General features: G+C 37.9%; 1 protein-coding gene across 3 annotated transcripts in view; it reads right to left on the bottom strand.

The window, feature by feature from the left end:
• The window catches only part of FBXW7 (F-box and WD repeat domain containing 7), a 175,451-nt gene that overhangs the window by 89,385 nt on the left and 59,276 nt on the right, over nt 1–26,790 (bottom strand). For all 3 annotated transcript variants that reach the window (XM_057376318.1, XM_057376326.1, XM_057376312.1), the window contains exon 2: nt 11,357–11,911. In XM_057376318.1, coding sequence (XP_057232301.1) covers nt 11,357–11,842 — 486 coding nt within the window. In that variant the 5' untranslated portion in view covers nt 11,843–11,911. The remainder of the gene's footprint in view (nt 1–11,356; nt 11,912–26,790) is intronic.

Here is a 26,790-nt window from a genome sequence, read left to right as displayed (position 1 = left end):
AGAAGCTATGAAACTAGTATAGAAATTGACATTGTGTAGTTTTTCTCCTTATACTCAAGAATTTATAAAGGTATGTAAATTCCCTCACAGTGCACAGCTTGCTGAATAGCCACATGTTCTGCAGACAATGAAAAATCTCCTACAGAAATAAAGGACATACTGTAATTTGTGAAATAGCACTGAGTGAGAAAAACATCACGAAAAAAATGTTAGTCCTGCAGCAGGTGTTAAACATAGTGCTGGTCTTCAAGACCATTTCTATTCCTCCACGCCCCCTAAGCTAATTTTGGATCTTACAATTTTATAAGCATAAACACCAGCAAATGCAAGAAATTTACTGATYATAACTTGTATTTTTTAAACATACACTTCAAATTCATAGCTAAAAGAGTATTTGGGAAAAGAACCATTTGAGAAAGGAGGTGTCAACAAAACAAAAAACTAAMTCACCAGCAAAAGTTTTACTTTCTCCACACTTTGATTCATCACTTGCATTAAGTTTTATAACTAGTAATACCAAGTTCAGTTAAGCTTCAAAAGAGGAGCAGCTTAAAACAGATACTCAGGGCAACAGCATCCACTGATACATGCTCAAGGAAATACTGCTGTATCACTACAGACTGGAAATATTTGGGCTAACGATCACATCAGGCAACAGCATGTGCCACATAGTCAAGAACAACAAAAGGAACAAATGGCATATTTATGTGGGGCAGAGCTCCCAAATGTATTTGTTAGACAAGTCACATACCCCAACTTCAGTATACTTACTAAAGCACATTTGCATGATTTCTACTTCATAATGTCATTGTCATGTAATTGGTGAGTTGAAATAATACTACTGTACATTTCTTTTCATTTTCTCTGAAAAAAAACCCCACATTATTCTCATTTTGATAACAAAGATGYAGAGCAAAAACCACGTGGGCGCTGAACTGACACAGATTTAAAAGTCTACGAAAAAGTGTACRACAACAACACACTGCTTCAGGTAGCTACCCTGAAGGCATCAATTTAATTTATTMTACATTAAGTAAACTGATATAGAAGTTTGGGTAACATACACAAGTACCACCTCAATATTTACCATTAGGGAGCAATGCATAAGCCAAACAACCAAAGGACAATTCAAGTATTTTACCCTGTTTCTGCACCCCCTGCCCAAGGTGGCTGGCAACTTTCTGACTTTAGGAAACTGAACAACCAACCAACACAGCTGCAAAGGAATGACTCATATGTTCAGGAGAACACAGGAGACATGTCTGGTAAGAACCACCAGGAATTGGAAGGTGTATGCTCTGATGAAGGCTTTACTGCAAAGAAAGGGCAATTGTATAATGTCAGATACCTTTACASAGGCACAATCCAAAGCTCTGTACATTTATTTTCCAGTATGGCTAGCTGAGGTAAATCCCTTGACTGGAGTTTAAAGACTGACCTCAATTATTGGCTTAGAAGTAGAAAATTGCTTGTGTCTTACTCAGCTAGTACTTCAGTCTAGTAAGCAATTTCTGTAATGAGAAACTAAATCAGCAATACCTCTTTCACATTAAGGAAAAAAAAAAAAAGGAAAGAAATCAACTTCCTGCAGTGAAGGGAAAAGAGAAAATCAATTAAAATCTACTTATTAAATAGAATTTTGTAGTCCAAACTATGRCCCACACTGTCAGAATCAATGTTTTCTGTTAAACTACCTTTCTTCTTTCCCAGGCACTAAGATTCTTGATTTTACTCTCTTTACTCACAACTTATATATTAGCACTGTCCTTCAGTCATTGCAGTATTTGTAAAAATCATACTGAAAAGGGCTAAGATACCCCACATAAAGGAAAAAACTAGAATTTATTATAAATTCCTTTAATTTGGCTGTGACACTTTAACACAACAGCCAAATTTAATTACTRAGTATTTCAAGAATTTTGCATGAGAAAGCTGAACTAGACAGCCAAGTTCTTAGATAAGCTACAAACTCTATTAGTAATGACCACATTACTACAAGCACAGCCCACATATCAATCAGCAAGCTTCAAGATCCACTTACAGAACAGAGAAAATTACCAGAGCATCAATTATTTCACACACCAGTTTTATCTACACTACAAATGAAGGTGTAAGAACAATTCTACTTAGGAAAGGCAAAAGTACAGCTAAAATTGTACAAGCCTTGAGCAGCAAGTGAAATCATAAATTAACACTGCCAAGAAAAAGCACAGCAAATAAGAAGCACATTTCAAACAAAACACTGGTATTTGTAGTAAAGCATGCTGCAGGTTAGTAAAGTCGGAGAAGTACCTTGCTATCTACAGAGAAACAAAGAATCTGCATTCCTTCCATGGATGCTTTAATATTTAACAAACTACATCTGAATGACAGTTGTGTAACCTTTCCAAACGATCCTGCATGCTTGGAATGATTAGCAGTAAACTGTGGTGTATATAAACAATAAAGAAATCAAAGGTTAAAAATGTTGATTTATATTCATCTCCAAGTATGAATATTTCTAATGTTATTACYGCCCAATACAAAAACAAGGCTATGTATCAGAAAAGTAAAAAGAAAATATATTTTAAAGCAAGACGAATTGTTTGAAAATAATTAAGCTGTCATGGTAATGCAAAAGTAATTATGACTGGCAGTTTTGAATCTCAGAATCATTGGAAGGGACCTCTGCAGATCATCTGCTCCTGTTCTCTGCAAAAGCAGGTTCACCTGGAGCAGGTTGCACAGGATCATGTCCAGGCAAATTTTGACTATTTCCATAGAAAGAGATTCCACAGCCTCTTTGGGCAGCCTGCTCCAGTGCCCTGTCACCTTCAAAGGAAAGAGGTTTTACTCAGATGAAACCCTGGGTGTTTCAGATCGCCCCTATCACTGGGCACCCCTGATAAGAGTCTGGCCCCAGTCTCTGGACACATTTGTATGCCTTGGTAAGGTTCTCTCTTCTTCAGTCATMTGTTCTCCAAGGCTGAAGAGGCTCACCTCTCTCCGCTGTCTCAGACTCTCTCCCTGAGAGACATGCTCCAGTCTCTTCATAATCTTGGTAGCCTTCCACAGGATTCATTCCAGGAGCTCCAYGTCTCTCCTCRTGCTGAGGAGCCCAGAACYGAACACAGCACTCCAGATGTGTCCTCACCTCCCCTGCCTGCTGGCAATGCTCTCTGAGACACCATTGGCTCTCCTGGCCACAAGGGCACTGCTGGTTCATGGACCCCAGATCCTTCTCTACAGAGCTATTTCCCAGCAAGTCAGCCCCCAGCCTGCACTGGTGCCTGGGCTTGTTCTTCCCCAGCTGCAGGACTCTGGACTTGCTTTTGCTGAACTTTGTTAGATTCCTCTCCATCCAAGTGTCCAGCCTGTCCAGGTCCTTCTGAGTGGCAGCACAGCCTGCCGTGTATCAGCCCAACCTCCTAGCTCTGTACTGCCAGCAAACTTGCTGAGGRTGCACTCTCTCCCTTCATCCAGGTCACTGATAAGATGAAAAAGACTAAATAAATGTAAGGACCATTTATTGTTTATCCTACATAACTTACTTAATTCATTGCACTTTAGTGCTGTAGTTCAGAATAACCAAGGGAGAAAAAAAATTGCCAGTTCCTAAGCTTTTAAAGAGAGTGATGTCAAAGATGTTTCAATTAGGAGAATCATAGGAAGAAGCAAGAGAAAAAAATTAAAATTGTCAATGCTTTTTTGTTGCCTTTTTTCAACCATCAGAGCAATTTTTATGTACAGCCTTTCTGAMAGAGCTTTAGGCAAATTATTACTTAATGAAAAACCCTTTAAAGCATTAACTGAAAGGCATGAAGAATCAACATGCCTTGCATGTGATCCTTGCAAAGAGACAGGTAAAAAAAMCCCCTCTTTTCGTAGTATGATGTTTTTTCTCTTTCTCTTGTGTACTCAGAGAAGAGAACTGTACATTGCATTCTCACCACACAAGCCATCTGAAAATAAGTTTAGTACTTTTAATATGTTCTTTTAAAGGACATATTYCTACACCATTTCCTATACTGGAAATACATTTCTTGACAAATAAAAAATACTGAGYCCTTTTCTTCCAGCTGCATTTATTCCCTACACTTAAAAAAAAACATGCTTCAGGCTTTTAGCTGCAGGAGCAAGGAAAACCTTTGCAAAGGAACAGTGCACAAGTCTGCAGCAAAGTAGCAGCCCCCTCTGCTGCTCATAGAAGGAGAGAATATTAACACACACTTAACAAACCACCCTCCATCTACACACGCTGCAACTTTTGCCAAATTGCATGTGCTGCCTTGTACACAAAAAAACTGCCCCCAAGTATCAGCATTTCTGYAATCATCTTTGATTCCTTCTAACCCCCCCTAGCATGCTTTTACTCTATCAATAATTCTGACAATAACTGCAGACTTTTACACAGGAGTCCTTTTCACGTCACATATGCACAAAGTGCCAGTGCAATCTCAGGTTTCCTCAGTTTAAAAAATTAATACTACCATTCTATATAAAGCCAAAACCCCCTGAAAAAGAAGCCATTCTTATTTCTGTGTCTCTACATACAAGCTTACCTCAAGGACCTTGCAGCAAAAATTCTGTCCCAGTCTGCACTATTTAGGAGCTGAAAGCTCTGTATGTGAGCAGGGCTTTCAGCATTTCAGAACTGAAGAAATGGGTATTTAAGCTCCAAGGGACAGCTTTTCCTGTGGTACATCCTCTTCCAGCTCCACCAAAGTCAATCCAGCTTATCCCTCAAACAGCACCATTACTGACACACATGTTCTCTTGTGACTTACAGCCAAATGGATAGCATGGTGGCCAAATGGTATTTAGTATGGTAGAGGATGCTGCATTCAAAGTACACTGGTTTTACCTGAAATTTAATCTGCTTCTCAGYCTTTACCACTGTTGTATGTAAGATACATTATGGACTATTAAATGTTAATGCACACATTAAAAAAATCATCTTATTACCTTCAGTAATGAAGCAAATGCTAAAATATGACAACTGCTGAAAGGGTATCAAAGTGGGTTTTGTGGCTTAGATTCAACTATRCAAGAATTTTCTCATCTTCATTTCATGTAATTTGTTTTCTGTATCCTTGGAATCTCAGGTAAAAAGCAAAACAATCACAACCCACAATCCTGCAACAAGCAAACCCACATCTGAAGAGGACACTAATTAGTGAAATTATTGAAGGCTTCTGCATGCAAGAATGCCTGACCTCTTATGAGAAGTCACCATCACAATCCAAACAGTTTACACAGAAATAACATTTCACATTCATATTACYTAATTTGCTAAGTTTTATGACAGCCTCAACAGAAGAAAAGGAAATAAATGTTTAAGTAAGAGAGAGTTGTTGCAAAGACTCTTGCTGAACAGTGCCCGTTGTCCAGGATAAAACATCGCACATTAAATGGGCTCAAACACTTCCTCAGAAATCCCTCCAGACAAGCGGAGCAGAACAAAAATGTTCCCTGAAACCTCARACAAGAAAAATGGCTACGCACCAGGTAACAATATTCCTGCTCCACGCTCACTTGGATTTTAAAATTCAGGTCCTTATATGATACACTGCACTCCTGTTAGTCTGATATCAAGTAGCTATTTTGCCTAACCATAGAAATCTGTGACAATATTTTCTGGAAATAATGCAGACATCGCTTTTCATGAACTCATGTGTTTAATTCTTAAATTTTTTTAAGAAGTGATTATTTCCTAACTGAGGTGGCTTTAACATTAGAGAAATTTAACATTAAAAATACTATGTCATGTTGAATTTTAAATCAAGAAAAACTAATTTAACAAAGTTAAAGTCATAGGAGCTTGCATGCAAATGGTCATGACTTTTTCCCCACAAAATACACCAAATCCAAACCAGAGACTAATGAACCTGTAAATTATTATAACTGTTTGGAAAGAGTTTCTAAGATAATCAAGAAGCCARTGCTTCTTTAAATATGAAAAGCTTGCAGCAGTTCAAGAAAAACAACTCATCTTAATGGGAACCAAAACCGTCAATTAAAAACAAAATATTTAAGTATATTGAATTAATTAGTATTTATAAACTATGAAACTGTGAGTTACGGGAACAGTTATGCAAACAAAGACAAAAATCTGGAACAAGTTTAAGATTATATGTATTATGTTCAAAAAYATTTTTAAGAATTATAACAATCACAATAGTTCAGAAATACCAAATAAACCTAACCATTTACAGGAAAAAACCCTTAGCAAAGTAAACAGAGTACAACTTGGATAACCCTGGGCTGAAACACAGATGTCAGTACAAGAGAAAATAATGCACTGGTTGACATAAAATAGGATTCACAGCATTGATGACATTTTCTTCCACAAAATCATGCCAGGTATCACCTCTGCAATATACACCARTTTTGATAAACACAAAATATTGCTGGCATAATATACCTGCTAGTACYACAATTTCAAGAATATGAGCACAGGTAGACAAACAATTCAAGTCTCAAGTAAGCAAGAATGATAATTTACCTGAGCTATTTCCTAGTGACAGCTTTTACAAATAATACATTCTTGCCCTTACATTGCAACGGAGTCCCACACATACAGAGGGATAAAAGAATTTAAGTGAAGTTGCTATGAAACACGGGATGTAAGTGTATTTGTTTGCTTATGTTGTGGTTAATTGTTATTCAACAGAACTCAATACAAAGTCTTATTTAGCCCTCATGTGCTATTTAGTATTTTTAAAACAAGTATGACAAAATTTGATACAACATCGGTCAACTGGAGTAAAAATTAACAAAAGTAAAGGATATGACTGAGGTATGAGAAAACTCTGGTCGCTTTAATACAACCGAGCATCAGTTCTATAGGTAAAAATGAAAAAGGCCAACCTTACTTCAGAAAGCTCTCTGAAAAAGGYGTGCATCATATTAGACATCAGTCAAACATGAAATCCCAATGGCCTGGAATTACTTGATATATCAGTAAGTAAATACATTGCATAAAAAAATTTTAACTGTCCTTGACACAGTTGCTACTGTATTTTAATCGCAGTTCTGATATCACAGAATATGATTTAGTTGGAAAAGATCTCTAAGATCATCAAGTCCAACCATTAATCTAACACTATCAAGTCAAACATTTAACCATGTCCTTAACTGCTACATCCACACGTCTTACAAATACCTCCAAAGAYGGTAGGTAACTCAAYCATCTCCCTGGGAAGCCTGTTCCAGCCTTTGACAACCCTTTCCCTGAAGGAATGTATCCAAATATCTAAACTAAACCTCACCTGGTGCAACTTCAGGCCAATCCCTCTTGTCCTCTCATTAGTTATCTGGGATAAGAGGCTGACCCTCACATGGCTACAGTGTCCTCTCAGAACTCCTTAGCCTCCTTGTCTCTGGGCCAAATACCCTCAGCTCCCTCAGCTGCTCCTCACAGGACTTGTGCTCCAGACCCTTCACAATCCTCTTGCCCTTCTMTGGACATGCTCCAGTCCCTCAGTGTCTTTCTTGAAGTGAGGGGCCCAGAACTGAATGCAGGATTTGAGCTGCAGCCTCACCAGTGCCAAGTACAGGGGACAATCACTGCCCTGGTCCTGCTGGCCACGCTGTTTTTGATYCAACCAGGATGCCATCAGCCTTCTTGGCCACCTGGGCACAGCTGGCTCATGTTCAGCTGCTCTCCACCAGCACTTCCAGGTTCTTCTCTGCTGGGCAGCTTTCCAGCCACTCTGCCCAAGCCTGTAGCACTGTATGTGGTTGATGTGAGCCAAAAGCAGGATCCGGCACTTGGCCTTGTTGAAACTCAAACAATTTGCCTTGGCCCATCAATCCAGCCTGTACAGATCCCTCTGTAGTGTCTTCCTACACTCCAGCAGATCAACACTCCCAACCAACTTGATTGCAAAGTCACCTGCAAACTGACTTGATGCCCTCATCCAGACTGATGATCAGGATACAAAGATATCTGCAATTCAGGAGAGATATCTTCCCACTTCAGGGTGCTCAGGGAAGTATCATAACAAGAATGAAAACCAGAAAAATACACCCAAATGGGCACATTATCCTTATTGTTTACATTTAAGTGATCTTTCAGGGAAGAACTTGATTGCTTAACATAGGTGGAGAAAAAAACGTACTTGTTTAAGTGCAAGTACAGACAACTCTTCAGTACATTAATATAAAACAAAATTGTAATGATCAAAAAAGGTCAGACAACAGGAAGAAAGCAGAGCAGACTAAAGGTGMTGAAGTTTAAACACTGATGATAACTAACAAACTATTAAACGAGGCTTGAGAGAGATTTGCCTTGCTGCACAGTTTCCTGTTTKCAAACAGTGACTTTTTCTAAAAATAAGCTTTAGCTTGCACAGAAGTCAATGCAGAGCAGCCAGATGTTTTATGCAGGAAATCAGAAAAGGTAACCACAAGGATCCTTCTGGATTCCTGCGTGGTGTTGGTGAATGCAATGAAGTCTCTCCTGAACCACTGGCCTTCTCATTTCAATTGCCCATGCTCTTAAATCATAACCTTTTCACAACACTATGGCAGCAACTGTATCAGTTATTTGCACAGAGCAGTAGTATGAGGCAAATATTTTTATGTATTTCATATATGTATTATATAAACATTACATGAGCATCCATAAAAATTATTTTAATACAAATATTATAGGGTTTATGCCTCTGATGGAGTTTATGGTAGAACACAGTGCGAGYTTGCTGCTACCAAGGTGACTCAAGCAGGGTACTCTGTGGTGTTATGTGGGAAATATGACATTTCCTTCCTTAGTCACACAGGATTCTGCAGGTCAACAAGCAAAAAAAAAAAAGTCAAATTAGAGAGAGAGACTTTATTCAATTGTTTATGAGGAAAGGAACAAAAGTAGAATAAAGAACAGAGATATTAAAATCTAATATTAGGTACACAACACCTACAATAGTAGCAGTTGCTATTTTGTTCAGTCTCACTATAATCTCCTGGTATTTGATAGTGATGAAAGCGTGCTGTCCATATGCACAAGCAGACCAAACTGTGTCACACCAGGAGTTTCCTCACAGGACTTGTGAGGAGCCAGGTTTACATCTGACACACAGACATGAAGCAGGGCATTCAGCCACCTCCGCCTGTGATGGTGGCACAAAGCAAGTTTCACAGAGTACAGCACACAGCAAGGTAATTCAGCCAGCRTCAGGAGAACTGTACTCAACTACAAATGCTTAAAAACATACCTGAAAAGCTAAATATAAGTCCACCAGGTTCAGGTCTCCTACGATGAGTCTATCTTCACCAGGTAGAAGCAGAAATCACTTGTAAATACAGCTGATGAGTCTACTAACACTCCCCTCGCTTCTCAAAGGCAGCATATTAATTAGTCATACTTAATTTTACTTCAGTAATTCATTCATGCTCCACAGATGATTTCCACAATATTTTGTAACACAGAATGTGCTCCTGTGGTTAAATGTTGGTTTATTATGGAATTGGTAATTAATGTTGCATGTTGTCAGTTCTAATGCGTAACAATTAATTGTGCAGAGTAGTGCCAGCTCAAGCAGCTTTCTAACCTGTGCTGGTACTTCARGTACACAGTTGAAACCTCCTAAAACAGTTGCACCATGAAAACCTTCCCAAATATGGTTTTCTACCTGGCTCCCCAACAATTTTTGCAGAAGCACAGCCTGGGGACACAGCACAGATGAAAATGGCAGCCCTGCATGGAATATGCAGAGTAACTATCAGACCACACAGAAATTTTGCATCTGTACAAAGATCTTTCAGACAGCTTCCTTCAGGCTAAACTGGCTTGTTTCAGTTCATGTCAAATACACCTCAAAAAAAGAAGGAAAAAACCTACATTCATTATTGAAGTTAATAAAAAAAGCTTCAGAACTGGCCACCACTGAAAATTATGCTCTGTCCTGTCTGTACATGAGTGTAGTTACTTACAAAGTACTTCAAATAGCTTCCAATTCAGAGACTTAAAAACATATTTTTGAGGATAAGAACTCCCTACATTAAATATTGTCCACACTGGATGCAAGTTGTCATATGATATCAGCAAGTCATAGTAAATCCAGGAAAACCAACACATTGAAATAAAACCAAGACTTTCAGCTGTAAAGTCTGATTCAATTATATGAAATGTGACAGTTCTTCACTGTAAATTAGAAAGCATGTACTTCAGCACCTTGAAGAGCAGAATTATAAATATAAAATTATATAAAAAACTCATGTGAAAACATTAGAACTTTTCAAAAATGAAAGGTATTAGCTGAGAGACTCTAAACATGAAAGTGAATTGCATACTACTGCTATTAACAAAAATATCGCTGCAGATTCCAGAATCAGAAGTTCACCCTATTTACCTGTTCAGGTACATTTTCAAGACTGATTATCCACTCAAACTGTTAACTTATGTTACCTGACTTTTTTTGTGCTTGTGTTTTGTTTTACATCAGGTTTTAATTATTTTTTTAGTGCAAGTATTTTAAAGTAATATTGAAAAGTCTGAGGAGGTTTTGTTTAACAATTAATGATTCGGAAAATGGAATTAGTACATAGTCTTAGGACCAACATTCTTCCAGCAGAACACTGGCCTGTTCCTCTTTCTTACAAAACAGTATCCCAGCTCTCATTATTTAGCTGCTGCCAAGAGTTAACAGAATTCCGCCTCTCCAAAGAATTTGGAAAATACAGAGAACTACTAATGTACACTGCACCCAATAACCCAATAACTTTTTTAAACTGTTAGGTGATATAAGCAGAAATAAAGATGAAGATTAATTTCCAGCTTCTTATTACAAATATGAAGCAACAACCAGCACACAGACTCAAGGTCCTCACAAGCAGGATGCTGTAAGACATTATGTAACAACTTTCCAACTGAATGACTGGCTATTATGGTTTTTTTAACCTCTGTCAAAGAACTCACCAGGCCAGCAGAAAGAACTTCATGTTTCTATAATATTCCACCCTACCTTTTCACTATAATGTTTTCACCTAAATGAACCAGATCTTGTGTGAGAACACAACACATGTAGGATTACTTACCTTCCTTCTTGCCCACTTGGAGAAGGAAAATATCATAAATAATTCCAGGAGGGTCTTACGTAAAAATATTTATAAAAAACATCTTGGTATTCTGAACATAGTCATCAGAACGCTATTCCTTAATATATATAGGTGTATTTGCTCACATGAAATGCATGCAAATATTTTGATTATAAACCGCTAAAAGAGCATCATTTTTTGGACTGCATAAATCCTTTACCAAAAGCTCTTAAAGAAATAAAATCTTGGCTTCATTGTAAAATTTTAGTTTATGCTAAATRTGCAATTTTTCTCAAAAATCTGAAGGAGGACTAAGAGTACAAAAAATGTAGCTTCTTACCTTTGTCTTCATGTAGAATGGCGAAGACTGGTGAATGGGCAAGTCCATGAGGCTATTGGAATTTGTGACACTATTACTGTTAGCATGTTCATCTTCTCTACTGCTGTCATCAGACTGATCAAAATCATCACTGTCCTGGTCCATTTCCTCCTCTTCTTCCACCTCCTCCTCTTGATCACCAGCATGTTCATCATCTTCCTCTTGGTTACAAGTGGATTCTTCATCCGCTGTAGTAAGTCTATTATTATTTTCTTCTAACTGCTCCTGCTGAGACTCATGCCTGTCATCAAATTCAGGTTCTTCTCCTCCTATCTCCCCATTCCTCCCAATGTGCTGCTCCTCTTGTTGTCGTCTTTGCTGCTGCTCCTCCTCTTCTACGACTCGATTCATCTGCTCCTCATCTACTTGGCTTGAGGAAGCATTACCTCGAAGAGATCCACCAGTTCGTCGCCTCTTGCTGCCCACAGAGAGCAGTTCCTGATTCATTTCCAAAAGCCAGCTTGCTACTTCTTGGACCTTGGCTAGGCTATCTGAAGATGCAAATGCTTTCACATTCTAAGGAGATAAAGAAAAAGAGGAAAATTACAAAAGTTACAGGGATTTTTTTTTTAGATAAAACAGTAAAAACCTGTTTCATTGTATTATTCCYGGCAACCAAAAAAATCCAGGAAACAAGGAATAATTTCTGGCACACAACTAGAAAAACTCAAACTGCAGGCAATATTCTATCAAGAGAATTACTTGTTCTGTCAAACAGTCTGATCATGGTCTCTATAAGCACCAGATTCAGCAGAATTCAGAACTAGCTGCCCTCCTACAGAATCCACAAGAACCATTAACATTCATGTTAATAGAAGACATAAGTATGCAATTATTACTTGCTAAAAATTGGACATATCATTTCAAATGGCATTTATTTTCCTTCTCATGTGATTACAGACTGTGAGTATTATTCACAAACTGCTTTTGATCTTGTGTATTAAGAGCYGGCATATTTTCAGATATAACTGAAAGTTTAGTTTCTTGGTATTCCACTCTCTTTTTAGACTAATAAAGAAGAGAACACCCATTAAAGAATACAGCTKTACCACTGCCAAGTCTTAAGTTGGCCAGACAGATGCCCAGTGGTCAAAAGCAGACATCACTAGGCAGCCCTTGTGGCCCAGAAACAGCACATACCTCACTTGGGAAAAAAAAACATCACTGGAAGCAGTGAAGTTTTCCAAAGTTTAAGAAACCATAATAATTGTTAAATGAGTTTCTAAGAAGTGAAAAAAGGCCAAAATAAGGTGCATATTAATAGAAATTGAAAAATACAAAYGCAATTTCCAAATTATCGATGCAGCATCAGCTACCCATGTGCATCCAAGCAATATGTAAGAACAGAGGCCTATAACACAGACCAGTTCATTWTTAAATTTGGTATCAGATTTCCAGCTGTACAGCCTTGAGGCTGGCACATCCAGACTCTGGTTTCTCTAGATTCATGCAATGCATTGGGTAGGTGAAGTCAGACATAAACTCAACAAGTAGTCAGACTCACAGGCTATGAAAACAATACATGAAAATGCATGTGCAGAGAGAAATTAGCTTTGTCATTGTGTACAGATCYACCGTCCTCAGGGGACCACAGCCCACACTCAGCAGGCCACACTGTAAGAGATTCAGAAACCACAACATCACAAATACTGAAAGGGAGTGCAACTTCTGAATCTTCTTGGAGTAGGAGCAGTGAAGGGTATGTTTCCATAGGAACTTCAGCACAGGATGACACTCTGAACCTCTCCCACCACTACCACCACCCCCTTCCTTTTTCTTAAGTCATGAATTTTTTTTTTTTTCAAAACAAAAAACCTAGAGCCTTGGATGATGGACATGTGGAACAGATAGACCCCAACCTCGCTCCATGACTTTTGTAAAAACACTGACTAACATTGACTAACATTGATTACCAGGGATCAAAGCACCAGAAACCATAGCTCTGCTGTAATTCTCATGTACCATAAAAGCCACAGAAACATATGTACAGATGTCTTTTAACTTTTTCTCTGAGGAGGATTCATAGCTGGGATTCTGTACTTCTCTGCACCCTTCTTCCTCAGGGAAACTCTCTTTACATCCAAAAGACAGGGTTCTCAAGTTTACACATATCTATCCAGGTGCCCCAAGTAAAATCTTATAAGATCAATCACTGAAATATGTGTTCAGAAAAAGTATCCATTAAGTTCCAATCAATGAACAAGAAGCTAACACTAAAAGATGATTAAGTTCCACACATTGAATGGAAGGAAGCAGATGCTGTGCTGATTCTTGCTTTTTCCATGGGAAAAAGACTTAGGACACTTGGGTACACATGACCCAAACCAGAAGCTAATGTCTCTGTTTTTATATTCAAGTGGTATCCAAAGCAAATGTGTTTACTTTTCTATGGGCAGTAAGTAGCACTTGAGAAAGATGCCATGAAGACTGTGCTCTAAGAGAAATGTTTTCACTTAACATTTTTCCCCAATAGCTCAAAAACCTTAACATATGGAAGTGATGTTTAATAACAACATTTCATTAAAAAAAGTCAAATTTGGTTGTATATATAATCTGATGTTAATACAACCCCTTCATCAGGCTTGCTACATAGTCTGGGCACTATTAACAAGACAATACTACGTCTTTACTTTCTCAATTTGGAAATTTGAAGCACTAAATACTGTAAAAATCACCAACTAAAAAAAAAAAAAAAAAAAAAAAAAAAGCTGAACAAGAGATTCATGTCTTTGCAAACCAGAAATTCTAGGTTCCACCACAAATGTTTCTCTAAGTAGCCATGAGTGAAGCTTAAAAGTTTAATTGCATTTTTCTGTATCTGAAGCATTATACATGCAATTACTGGTTTAGTAGGTATTTAATAAAACTGCAAATGCYGCATTTGTTTCAATTATTGAATACATACTTTCAATTTGTATCTGTAAGCAACCAACATAAAAGGTCAGCTTTGAAACACTTAAGTAATCAAATGCAAGAATCRGCTAAATGTTTAAGTGACAAAAATTTCACTGTTACTGTTACTAAACCCAAATGAAATTCCAGCCAATTAAAAATATACATTAGTACTACTACATATTTTTAATTATTYCTACATTTTTGAATGACCATCAGTTAGTTAAAATAACTTGTCATTAGTGGTTTCCATTTTACTCTGCATTTGCATGAACAAACTTAATTTGTTTTTTCAAGAAGCCTGTAAAATACATTATCAAAATTTAATTACAAGCAGTGCTACATCAGAAATCATCAGTATGCAGAGAGGTGATGCATTTGCTAAAGAACAGATGGATGTACATTATCTGAGAGATTTGAAACATTAAAGCTGCCTTCTGTCACGTAAGTGCTTTCAGAATTAACTACTGTCAGCTAATACACTAGATATAATCATTTCCATATATAAGGTAGATAAGGAATAAGAAAGGATTATTATTTTGCAGGAAGAAGYGTATTCACAAGTCACCTTCCAGAGAACTGAAATGATGTGTTTTCAGCTAGTACAATATCTCTCCCATTTATACACTGAGAGACCAAAATTACTCAAATAAACCAAAAAAATCAGAAGAACCACTGAGGAAAGCTGTTGTTTTTCCTACCTGCCTCAGACCACCAAGAACTTTTTTCAGACACCAAATCATTGCAGTGCAGGGCTGGACTTCTCATAAACATGCAAAACTCATTAAGCTTGGTCAATGAATCTAACTGGTCAATTCCCAGTAAGTTTCTTAACACTTGCAGACAGTTGTATGAGAAAACAAAATGCAAGAAACCCCTAAGGAAAATGGAAGTCTCCAGACTGATCCTACAGTAAACTCAGAGTTGATGAAGGCATCCACACCTCCATTGAAGACTGCATGCAATTGCCACCTCYGCTGAATATGAAATGCTGTTTAAGCATAATTCTTCAGCTTTATCCATTACATTTTCACAGAAGATAGACTATAAACATAAACAACAGTTGCCCAAAACAAGAAATGCCAAGCAATTACAGGGAATTGCCAAGAAAATTACAGGGAAAACTCCTCAGGGTTATCTGCCCAACAGGTTGCATTCTGTATTGAGAGGACGACCACTTCACTTCCTGCTTTACTGCTGAAACATATCTCTATCCTGCTAATACAGATACAAAAGCCACTAAATATTTTTAGCCTGTAAAACCACATAACAGTGAAAAAATAAGGAAATTTCCATCAGTACTGCTTGTTTTCATTATTCCTTTTTTATCACTTAAAACTGTAAAAAAGGAAGTGACATGGGTGTAGAGAGGTAAGGGTTGGGGCGTGGTGGGTTTGCTTTTTAATAAAATAYAACAGATTGTGGAAAGGTTTTAAAGAATTAACTTGGAAATTAATGCATTAGACTGAMTTGGACATGCTAACCTAAGTCATACTGATCATGACAGCATTTAGTAAAAGGACAGTATAGTTACGGACACAACATGGTTTATGGGCAGTGGATGCTCCAAATCTTTTGAGATTATAGATTTAGTGGACAAAGACAATTGGACTAACACAAACTCTTCTGTGGATATTTGATTAAATCCTAATACAGTAATATATCTGAGTTGTTTATTGTGTTACTTAACTGTGCAATGCTGAATTGAGGTAAATAGAGAACAAAAAAGGAAGATCTAAGATCTAAGGAAGCTAAGGATCCCCTAAGATTTCATTTCAACATCCCGATCTACCTTCTGAAAAGCGTAAGACCCTTACAAGCACACAGTGCCCAAGAACAACACTGGTATGTTGGTCCTCATAATCAAGCAGMACAGTGCTGTAGGGGCACATGTGCAAAGCTGAGACACAGCACCCACAAAGAGTGGAAATTACTTATTCCCAGAGCTGCTTGGAGCCCCCAGRCCTAGAAAGACCCTCAAAGCTAGAGCACACCTTCTGCTTTACTTTCACCCAGAGGGTGCTCGGGTGTGCTTCAGCTCATTCCGCTGGGAAGAAGGTGTGGACAATCAGAAATTAGACTTCAAAAGGTGCCCTTGATCCAAACCCAAACTACCACACCAAGTGCAAATATACCTAACAAGCCAGACCACCTAAGGCCTGCTAAGCCCGTTTGAAAAAAATGTACATACAAAGGAATTTACATGCAGCATCAAGAAGGTATAAATAAATGAGTTAACACTGAGACTGTGAACCATGTTTTACCAAAGAAAATTTAGTATGGCTATGATAACTAACTTTGCAAAACACTGTGAGCAAGACATGTACATGATGTCTTAAAGAAAACAGTTAATATATTGGTCTGATTACTGGCTACTCAGTTTGCATATGAGAAAGATTTTAAYAGCWAAKAACAAACCAAAGCAGCCAACTGAAAKGAGAAAAAKCAAATGAAGAATCCACCACCTTCTTCCATAGGTTATGGTAGTGGATAATTATTCTCTTGAAAGGACTTGAACAAGTCAAGAATCTTCACATAAAGCCACAAATTTAACGGAAGTTACGAGCTTTAAATGAAAGCTACAGAAGAATAATTTTGCTATGCTATACAGGACAGCAAACATGATCATAGCAATGGAGTTACAAACTAGTGTTGAATACATTGCACARATGAAGAAAATAAAACACCTTCTGTATTTTATCGGCACATGTTGATTAGAACAAGACTGAAATACAGCTTTAAAAACTTTCAATAGCTTTCCTTCAAAATAAAATACATCATTAACAAAGTATTTCATTCTACAAGCACACATGCCTTCTTAGAATGATAAACTACTTCTCCTAGACTTATACACCCCTCAAATATCTCAGTCAACTTAATTATTCACAGCTCCAAGCTCCAGAACAAAATAGCAGCAAAAAAGATTCTCCACTCCTGTTTAACTAGTCCAGCTGTATTTATACTCTTCTTTTGCAGCCAGTTTTAATTACCTCCCTCCCTACCGAAATCCAGGCCCAACATCCCATCTACCTGCTGAAGCTTYTCATCAAGTCCTGGTGCCCTGAGCTCTCCTCCCAAATGTTTCTGAACAAGGACACTTCCAGGCTTCCCACCACACATGGCCTACTGTAAATTGTCTCTGCCTCCTGTTCACCTGCTTCCATTTAACCCCATAATCCCATTTCAACAGACTTTACCCTTCTCTACTATTTCACCATCCAACTTATATTTTTTATCTGGGACTGCTTCTGAGCATGGCTCCCTCTCTAATCCCAGGCCCCAATCTCCCAATCCCCTTTAGCCTCCAGTGCCACTTTACAGTCTCAGACATTTTGCTTCATTCCAATCCATTCCCCACGGAAAACAAAGGGATTCAAGAAACACAGTATCTTATAATACAAGGGCAGTGACAGCATGACAGAGCAATGTCCTTTGATACTGGTTATGGGAACAAATACACAAAAACCATTAAAAAGAAAACTTTGMTTTAACTCTGGGCACAAAAGACCTATCACATAATCCTACCCTCTTCTGGCACAAACACATAAAGTATTTAACAGGATAAAATATTAAATAGCACACAAAGCCCACTAGAGAATGAGAATATAAAAAGCAGTTTAGAAAATGAGTAAATGCTACAAGAATTTACATATATTTAGGAGTATTTAGGCTAAGTGGCTTGATAAGGAAATATCAGAGGTAGAAGAGAAATGAATAGACCTTTCATGAGCAAGAGTTTAGAAGAAATAGTGTGAGCTACAAGTGGTCACATTCTTTAGATTACAATAAAGTATGCATGATCCTACAGCCACCTACAAGGTTCAGGCACACACAAACACAGAACCTGGATGTGTTATAGTTCATATGGATTCCACAGACTGCAACAACAAGAGAAACATCAAATCTTAATGCTTTAAACCAACGGCCTTTTCTTCCTTCTTCGTGCATTCTCAAAACAAGGGCTGCTCTGACTCAAAGAGGGGATAATCTGAGTTGAAGTTGTAGCAGTTTTTAATGCTCTAGCGCAAAGAATCATGCTAAAAATGTATTAATAGAGACTTAATGCCCAAATTAAAGCAATCAAYATATAACAGGAAGACAAAAAAACAGGGGATTTTTTTTTCGGCAAACACTTGTTTGTAAGTAATTSATGGCCTTAATTCTGGTATTTTAAGTGTTTCAAAACACTTCCACATTTTCCTCGCTTCAAAAAGAAGAATATCATAACAATCAGTGAATAATGTCTTACAGAGGTTATGTTTTTACCTTCAAATTTGAGAAAATGAGAATTACTATGTAATGGTGTGGCAAGGATAGGGTGGAGACAAGAGAGAAATGTGAAGGTGACTCATGAAGAAATTGTTGAAAGCCTCCATCACACAATAATAAGAAAACTGTTTTAAAAAACCCAACAAAACAATTCTAAGTCCTTTTCCTCAAAGCCATATTCCTGACAAGTTATTAGCACACCAGTACAGTATTATTGTACAAGTGGGGAACTCAGGTCACTTTATCAAGAAAAGTGTTCATACTTCTTAGCTCCCTGAAAGTGAAGACTAACAGCAAAAGCAGTAAAGTTACTCCTTATTTTTAATACTGCATTATGTTTTCATCAAGAACAGTGAATGGATATAATTTAGAATAAAATCACTTGCATTCCTTGAAAGGGATCATGGGGGGCAACAATCCACAGTAGGAGGAGATCTGTATTATGACTAATCTTGCTGTGTTCATATAAATAATTATGTTATTTTTAGTATTTATATTACTAATGACTGTTATGCAGAAGATGGCTGGTTTGTCTTTTCACTAACAACTTTTAAAGGAGAAGGATTAAGCTGTAAAATGTGACAAGTTAACTATCATGTGGAACTAATGAAAGGCTTCTCTCCCCTCTTCCTCAAAAAAGGAAAAGCAGAAAAAAAGCCTTGAGTTATTTAAAGGGTGCCAACTTTTCCAGCAACTATTATAAACAAAACAGGCAAGTAAGTCCTCCATATAATCCTGCATGCTGACACTCAATATCAAGCAGTGATTATTTTTCCACTGAAAGGACCCCTGTGGTATAAGAGATAAGCACACCATTATCAACTGCATTATCTTAACCTTTCCACTCCGACAGCTGTACCATTACTCGGGTTCTTATATTCAATTTTTTAGCCCTCCAAAAGAAAAATTCTCACCTTGAGTAACTGAATACCTTCTTATTTTTCCCCATGAATTAGATTACTACAAGAAGACTATACTACTATTGCTAGAGATACAGCACAAGCATCCTTGTTTGCTCAATTTAGAACAGCAAGTTGGTATTTCAGCCTCATGTAAACTATGTTTTTTGTGCATACTAACAAGGAAGAGTTTCTTGCCAAAAGCAAACATTAGATCRTACTTATAACAACATAAACAGAGTATCTTTAGCTACATTACTTGAGAAGCATGTGGGCTGAAAAATTCTCAGTTTAGAAAACAAGGCAGGCAGTTTCTTGCACGCCTTTCAAATTTAATGATGCTKTTGTTTGCCTACTAAGAAAAGGCTAGAAATGTACCAACACAATCACCCCAACTCTGCATGATAGACACACATGTAATAAAGAATTTTTCTACAAATAAGAATCACAAATTCCCTTACAGTGCAAAAGCAGACTAAGCACTTCTTAAAACTTAACAGGTTCAGATAATTTTGGATTTGAATTCAAGCTTCTTTTCAAAAAGTAAGTAAACAAAGTTTGTGTATCTGTGGTAGTTGTGTGGGGGCTTTCCAAGCTGTCCTGATACCTCCACAGTACTCTGAATTCTGTTCTACTTTCACATGTCTTTCTGATCCAAGACCAGACCACCTATATTCCCTATGAGTCCTTGGAGTCTGTTTTACAGCATCCTCAACAGCACTGCCTACAGGGACCTCCCCAGCTGCCCAGACCAACAACAGCTTAGGAGGATTTTATACTGCTCCAGGGCCTTTCATCCATAGGAAAGGAGTCTGAGGAGCAATAAGGATGATCCTGCTAGTCTGGCTTTCTTGTAGAGAACTTTGGTTAAGCTATGCTGGAGTGTTCCTGTACTGTGGAAAAACTCTTCTGAGTTAACACACATTAAGCTATAGGTACCAGCACATGGAACCAGAAATCTCAACTATGAAGTCTAGGACTATCATTCAATAACWTTTTTTTTATGTAAAGGGGCAATGTAATTACCATGCAGAAAAAAACTCCTTTCCTCCCAACTACCTAGTTGAAGGATTTAATCTAATAGACAAGAAGTAAGATTCAATCACTAAATGCTGAAATGAGAAAAATACAAATGGAATTAACTATGAGGATAATTACTCACTGTAATAGCTCACTAGGAAGATAGTAAATTCATCACCGCTTTAAGTCTTAAATTAGAAATTTACTCCATCTTAGTTTAGCACACACATTCAACAACTGCAGAACATGCAGCACAAGTGCAGCTATCAGGGCATGGTTAGCTGACTGCTTCTCCCTGGGAATATACAAACCAAGAGCTGTTATCACCTCCTCTCTACTCCTACAGTAACACAGAGGCAAAACATATTACCAAAYTGCTGATTAAACCCTGTCAAGTTTCAGCACAGACTTATTTTGCAACTATTAAGTTGAACACAAAGGCTAGCGCTGTATGGCCAAAAGAGCCTTAATATAAATTTTTCCTCAGCATCCATAACATTGCTGAATGTGGTCCTGGGGCTGAGAGGCRTTTCCAGTGGGAAAACCTTAGCAGTAGAGTGTGCTGAACCACTTTACATATCCATTCACACAGACTGTTACCTCGGCTGGTGCTGCTTTGCGAAGCTGTATCGTAAGAGCAATACATTAATAACTTCCAAGCAGAAACGCTCATTATTAATGCAAACTATTCTGAAGGCAAAAGCAAAACAGCATTTGGCAGCAAGACCATTGCCATTAAGACATTTGCCTGCAAACCTCAAAGTGATTTCTGAAGTACCCAACTGACTTCTCTGTCTYGGTTTCTTTCCTGTCCACTAATCATAAAAGTAATTTTGGGTACATTTCCTGAAATTATAGGTTTTGCTAATACTGAGTTGTAATTTTACCAGATGGCTGGCGTCAGCTTCTGGCAAAATGGTAGCGTGATTTCTTGGACTAAAACTACAACTCAAATGTWGCTGAAGTGCAGCACAAACAAGCAGACACATAGAAGAGCAGAGACATCACAAAAACCAAAAAAGTAATTTAGAAGACACGACAGAAAAGATGCACTGAAAAAGGTCATCTTTAACTAAAGTGGGCTAACAGACCTTGAGAACAGATAGCAGCTAAATTAAGTTGAATTTAAACTAAATGGGATGAAGGGCAGGAAATGAACACCAAGTACCAAATTGTCCCTTACCTCAGAGCTGTTTGAGAAAAGACTCCTCTAATGTGGAACAACACACAAACAGATGRAAATATATATACCCTTTATACTGAAAAGTGTTCTAGCAATTAAAAAGAAGACAACAGCCCGGTTAAAACTAGAAAAGTAACAATCAAGAGCTGGGACTACTATTAAAGAGCATTTTTTCTTTGAGTGATTAAAAACAATTGAAGTAAATATTCCTTTTTCAAGCAAGCCTTATACCACCTCTAATAAGCAAGAATATTCAATTCCCTCTACTACCAAGAAGTTTCAATGCACAAAACAGTATTTTCAAGCCTTTCAGTAATGACTAACGAAGTAAAGAGGAAGCAATGCAGGTTATGCCATGAAAAGTCCAATCTCACTATTCTGTTCAGTCACAGGCTGCTGCATCTGACCAACCTCCTAGAAATTATTGTCAGGCTATGGTAAAATTAAAGGATATCCGACCAAGACTAAATAGCCATCTCTTAATTTGAACACAATGCTTTTTTGTATTTTTCTAAGCATTCACGATAATGAGAGACAAGAGCAGAAGAATAAACCCCCCAAGTCTTTCCAAGTTATCAACAAATTTTACCGCAAGATCCACAATGGACAATRCCTCATGCAAGCAACACAAGATATGAACACTGGAGTATTTTATCATTTTGATGGGAAAAACTACAGCTTTGCCTTATTCCTGTGAGGTTGCTCTAAAAGAACAAGAAGCAATAAATATTTTATGAAGAAAGCCTATCTGTCCACAGTCCCAATTCATATCTTATAAAATGTTCAGSTGTGAACATTAGATCAGATTTTTGCAGTATCCACTAAGCAATACTGTCTCCTTTCTGAATGCTGTACTTTCAAAGATGAACTCCAAATTATGTACTTTCTTCCAGAGCTAGTCAATGAACATGTTAAATGCCTTTGCATCAAAATCTGATAAGGAAGAGCTTGTGATCTGCACTTCTTTACTTTTAATAAAAGCAAGAAATACAAAGAGAAACAGAAAGGCAGCATTCACCAGACTTGCTGAAATCTGCCAATACATTGGTTTGTCTGCATTTTCAGCATCTTCATTAGTAGAAAGACGTAAGTAAAACCGGGTCACATACTGCCAGAACACAGCASAACACATTCCCTTTTCTGGTGTCTAATTTAAAAGCATTAAAAAAAAATCCAAACCAATTACAGTCTCCACATGGTATTAAAAAAAACAGTAAATGCCTAGTCGTTAACCTCACATCTCCAGAACACTGCCTAGCACACATTGGCTCCTARGTGTTGCATTCTCTGTGTCACAGAGAAGCTTTACGGCATTAGATTTAAAATCTGACCTTGCAGAACAAGGCAATTGCTGACAAACAGCATGAGCGGGTGCCAGGTTTGAAGGAAGATGATATCCCAGCCTGTCTAAAAGAATCTGGCTCTGGCCCAAAGAGACTCTTAGTAGGCTCCGCTGGAGAAATGGAAATGGTTGCAATTATTGTTATTGATTTAATGCCCTTAAAAAGCCTCTCTGAGAATCTTATTTCAGTAACTGATYAAGCAGTATGATTCAGCAGCAGGGCATCTGCTAACAACCTACAGAAACACAGATTTCTTTGATCAGACTGTTTCTGGGACCAGGAAAGTAAGTTTTTGTATTTGCATGAACAGAGGTAGATAACAATGTAAGATGGCCTACAATATTAATGTCAGGCAGGCATTCAAACTTTCTTTCAAATTCTACRAAGTTATCAACTCTAGCATCCCCTGTTTCTGCTCTACAACACTTTCCTSGTAGAAAAGGTGATGTGACTGTAATCAGGAAGGAGAGTGTGTTCAATGCAGMAAAACACTGACCACATATACAGTTAACAAACAAATTATTTACCTGAACTACCAAATAAAAGACATCCTGATGCAGACAAATATAAACAATCTTAAAATTAGAAACTGGGATCATAATATGAATGGATCTATGAACAGGTTCTAGAGATTCTTTTCAGTGACTAATGGCATTTAAAATACCCTGCAACAAGGATATTTTCAGTGGAGCTTCACCAAAATCAACTGAGTCCCCCTAACCCATTCCAGAAAAAAATATTCAAACCACTTTTATTTCACCAGTTTCTTCTAATGTATTTGGTGTTGCTGGCACTGGGTTAAGAATGACAAGAATGAAATGTTTACGGACAGCAGATCTTACACCCTTCCAGCAGAGAGGGTAATGACTAGGGTCCAATTAGCATCTCACACCACTGCAAAATAAACACCTACCCATAARCTTAAAGCTGTACTCTTCAGTAAAAGCAAGGCATGCTCTACTGCTAGGATTACAGATCTAAACTTGACTACTCTCAGGAGTCTCACCAACCCACCAGTCCACCAGAGTAGGCATCAATTTCTCATGTCTGTGTGGAAAGAGGCATGCAGGGCTAGGACAGTTTCTTTCCAACAATGAGCCCACCACACAACAGCAGCTGCAAAGAGGAACAGCCACCGATATCACTGCCTTGATCCACCTTTTTAATCTACATTCTTGATTTTCCACAGACATGGTAGGTGAGGAGCAGTCTCTATCTTTCCCAGACAGTGTTAAACAGCATCAGCTCTACTGATCGAACACAGACTGCACCATTTCCCATCCAAACCTGGTGTCTGCCCTTGCTGCCACATCAGGTGTATAGTTTCACAAAGGTCAGTTGCCATGTCCCACAGCTGCCTTGTGGATATTGGAGACTGCATACTTTAGAAGCAAGCACAGGTCCTAACAAAGTACTGACATTCAGAAGAAATCTGCTAGAATGCTGATAACAGGTTGAAATCCAAAGCAGCTGAGATGGTACAATCTGTGAGACAAAATGGTTTGTTTCCTAACTGCAAGAACCCACAACACAACAGGCAAGGGAAGAGTCAAACCTTGCTGACAGGAAAGCGTTCTGGATGCACTGAACACACAAAGCACATTGCTGGGTTGATTGTTTATTTTCTAATGTAGAAAAGCTGTTAAAAACCAAAATTTGTAAAATAACCAACTTAATACAAATTTTGAGGCCATCATCCAGCTAATTCGGAATGTTGTTTTATCTCTACTATGTCAGAGTGATGTATACAACAGTCCAGCTGCAAACAGTTGCATTTTGCTACAACTGTTTCTACTGCGAGAATGCCAAATTGGATGACTTTCTGAGWAACACACTGGTTGTTGATAGCACCATCAAAAACAGGACATTTATATTTGCTCTTACTGGAAAAGCTGGCTGATTAGGTTATGTCCTATGACATAGCTTGAAGCCTGTAAAGCAGACCTTACAGTAACCTCTTCACTGTGGCAGCCCAAAAAGGCTTTTAGTAACTRTAAAGCTCTCTCACTAAATAGCTCAATTTTTCAAAAGGTCCAGTCCCCCACTGAGGAAAACAGAATACAGTACAGGCAATGAGAAGTTCAAGTCATCTCTCACAGCCTTCAGGTCTGTTTCAATTCTATTTTTTCTTTTAATCCCTGCATAGGCTTCCATGTTCTCTGATGCATGGATGTTTAACAAATGGAACCATTCTGCCCAACATTGGGAAGCCACTTTTTAGTCACCAAGACACAGGAGTCAGCTATTTGCTCAGCTGAAGCAATGATAAGGTGTGAAGTATAAAATGATACAAAAAAAATACGGTTGACCTTGTTAAGATATTTACATTTTCATTCCAATCAGCTCAACACCTGGGAAATATGCAGCACACAAATTTTCTTTCTTTCTTCAGTAAGAATCCTGGAAAGAAACTAGGCTCTAAGAAATGCTTTCATTTCCTGGTGAATTCCTCATAGGTCTGTATCAAAGCCTAGTAAGAATGTATTTTCTACTCTTAATAGTGCAGGATTTATGCACTGAAATCCATTCCAATGGAGCTCACAGCCATTCTCAAAGGTATTGCAGTTAACATGCAGTAATGGCATCAGTGGGGTCTAAAGATCTGCACTTACTCCTCAGACATCAGTGAGATCAAGCATATGTTTCTAAGATACCTCATCTTCACGGTGGGCATGGACCTGAAATCCTCAAGCTCTTTTAAGCACTTCTGGTATATTTTTTCAATWTGTTAAATAACTACTTTGACATAGAGGTACCCACTGTTTCAGGAACATGGCTGTTCTCAGCATCAGTTCCTGCACCCAGTGTTCACTTCTCTGTTGAAAAACTGACCATTTTAAAAATACTGATCAGTGTAAATTTATTGTGGTTCTTCTTGGAACTTAAGGCCCAAAGCCACATTTCATAGACTGCCCTATTAGTCTTGCATTCCTTGATTTTAGAGTCTCAGGAGTGGGGGGAGAGAGCAAAGTCTGCACATCTGGCTTGGAGCTGAAACTGACCCAGAAAGAAACATCTGCCACTCTCAGCTCTAGGCCTCACCAGAAAAAAAAAAAAAAAAACTCAACAGATTTGGACTCATCTGTTTTGAAGGACTTGATACAAGTGGACAGGAGGTSGAAACCTAGAATTCTGCTCCCATGTCTATTCAGTTCCAAGTGATAAATTTACAAGACAGAAAGCATTCAGGATGCTTTTTCTGACGAGTCCTAACATTTGGAAAATGTTCAACTCACAGAGGYAGGACAGCAGGCTGGGCATTACTAGGTCTTTCTGTCACTGGTGAAGGAAAGGCCTACTTTGGGTGATGGAGCACTCACTGGATCATGAGTGCTCCATTCATCTATATACCCCAGCATGGACATACGAAGCAGCTCAGATGCAGGAACCATCCATCAGTGACAAATTGTTCACTTGGTAGAAATCGCATCACCAACCTCAAAATAGCATGAGACTGCTACGAGYTTGCACAGAAATTCTCTTAGAATGAAACAGAGAAAAGTGGAAGAAAGCTTCAGCAGATTTTCTAGCAGGACTTTTTTAAAATACAAAAAATCAGCTTCAGAAGTGTGACAGCAGTTCTTTAACAGATATTTTTGAAAAATCATTTAGTTTCGTTTAGTTGGTCATTTTCCTTTGTAGTTGTGTGCATATAATTGCAGTGGAAACTGAAATATTTGTCGAACTTTTTATACCTAGAGATATACAAGAACTAAAACAAGCATCATAGGGAAACCCTAGATCATTGAATTAGATAAAACTACAACAAAGCAGTCATACACTAAGTTT

The sequence above is a fragment of the Malurus melanocephalus genome, unplaced genomic scaffold, assembly GCF_030028575.1.
Source record: "Malurus melanocephalus ecotype Western Australia unplaced genomic scaffold, MMel_1.1 scaffold_9, whole genome shotgun sequence".
Taxonomy (NCBI): Eukaryota; Metazoa; Chordata; class Aves; order Passeriformes; family Maluridae; genus Malurus; species Malurus melanocephalus.
Note: the sequence above shows the minus strand (reverse complement) of the source record. Positions and strands in the feature narration are given on the sequence as shown.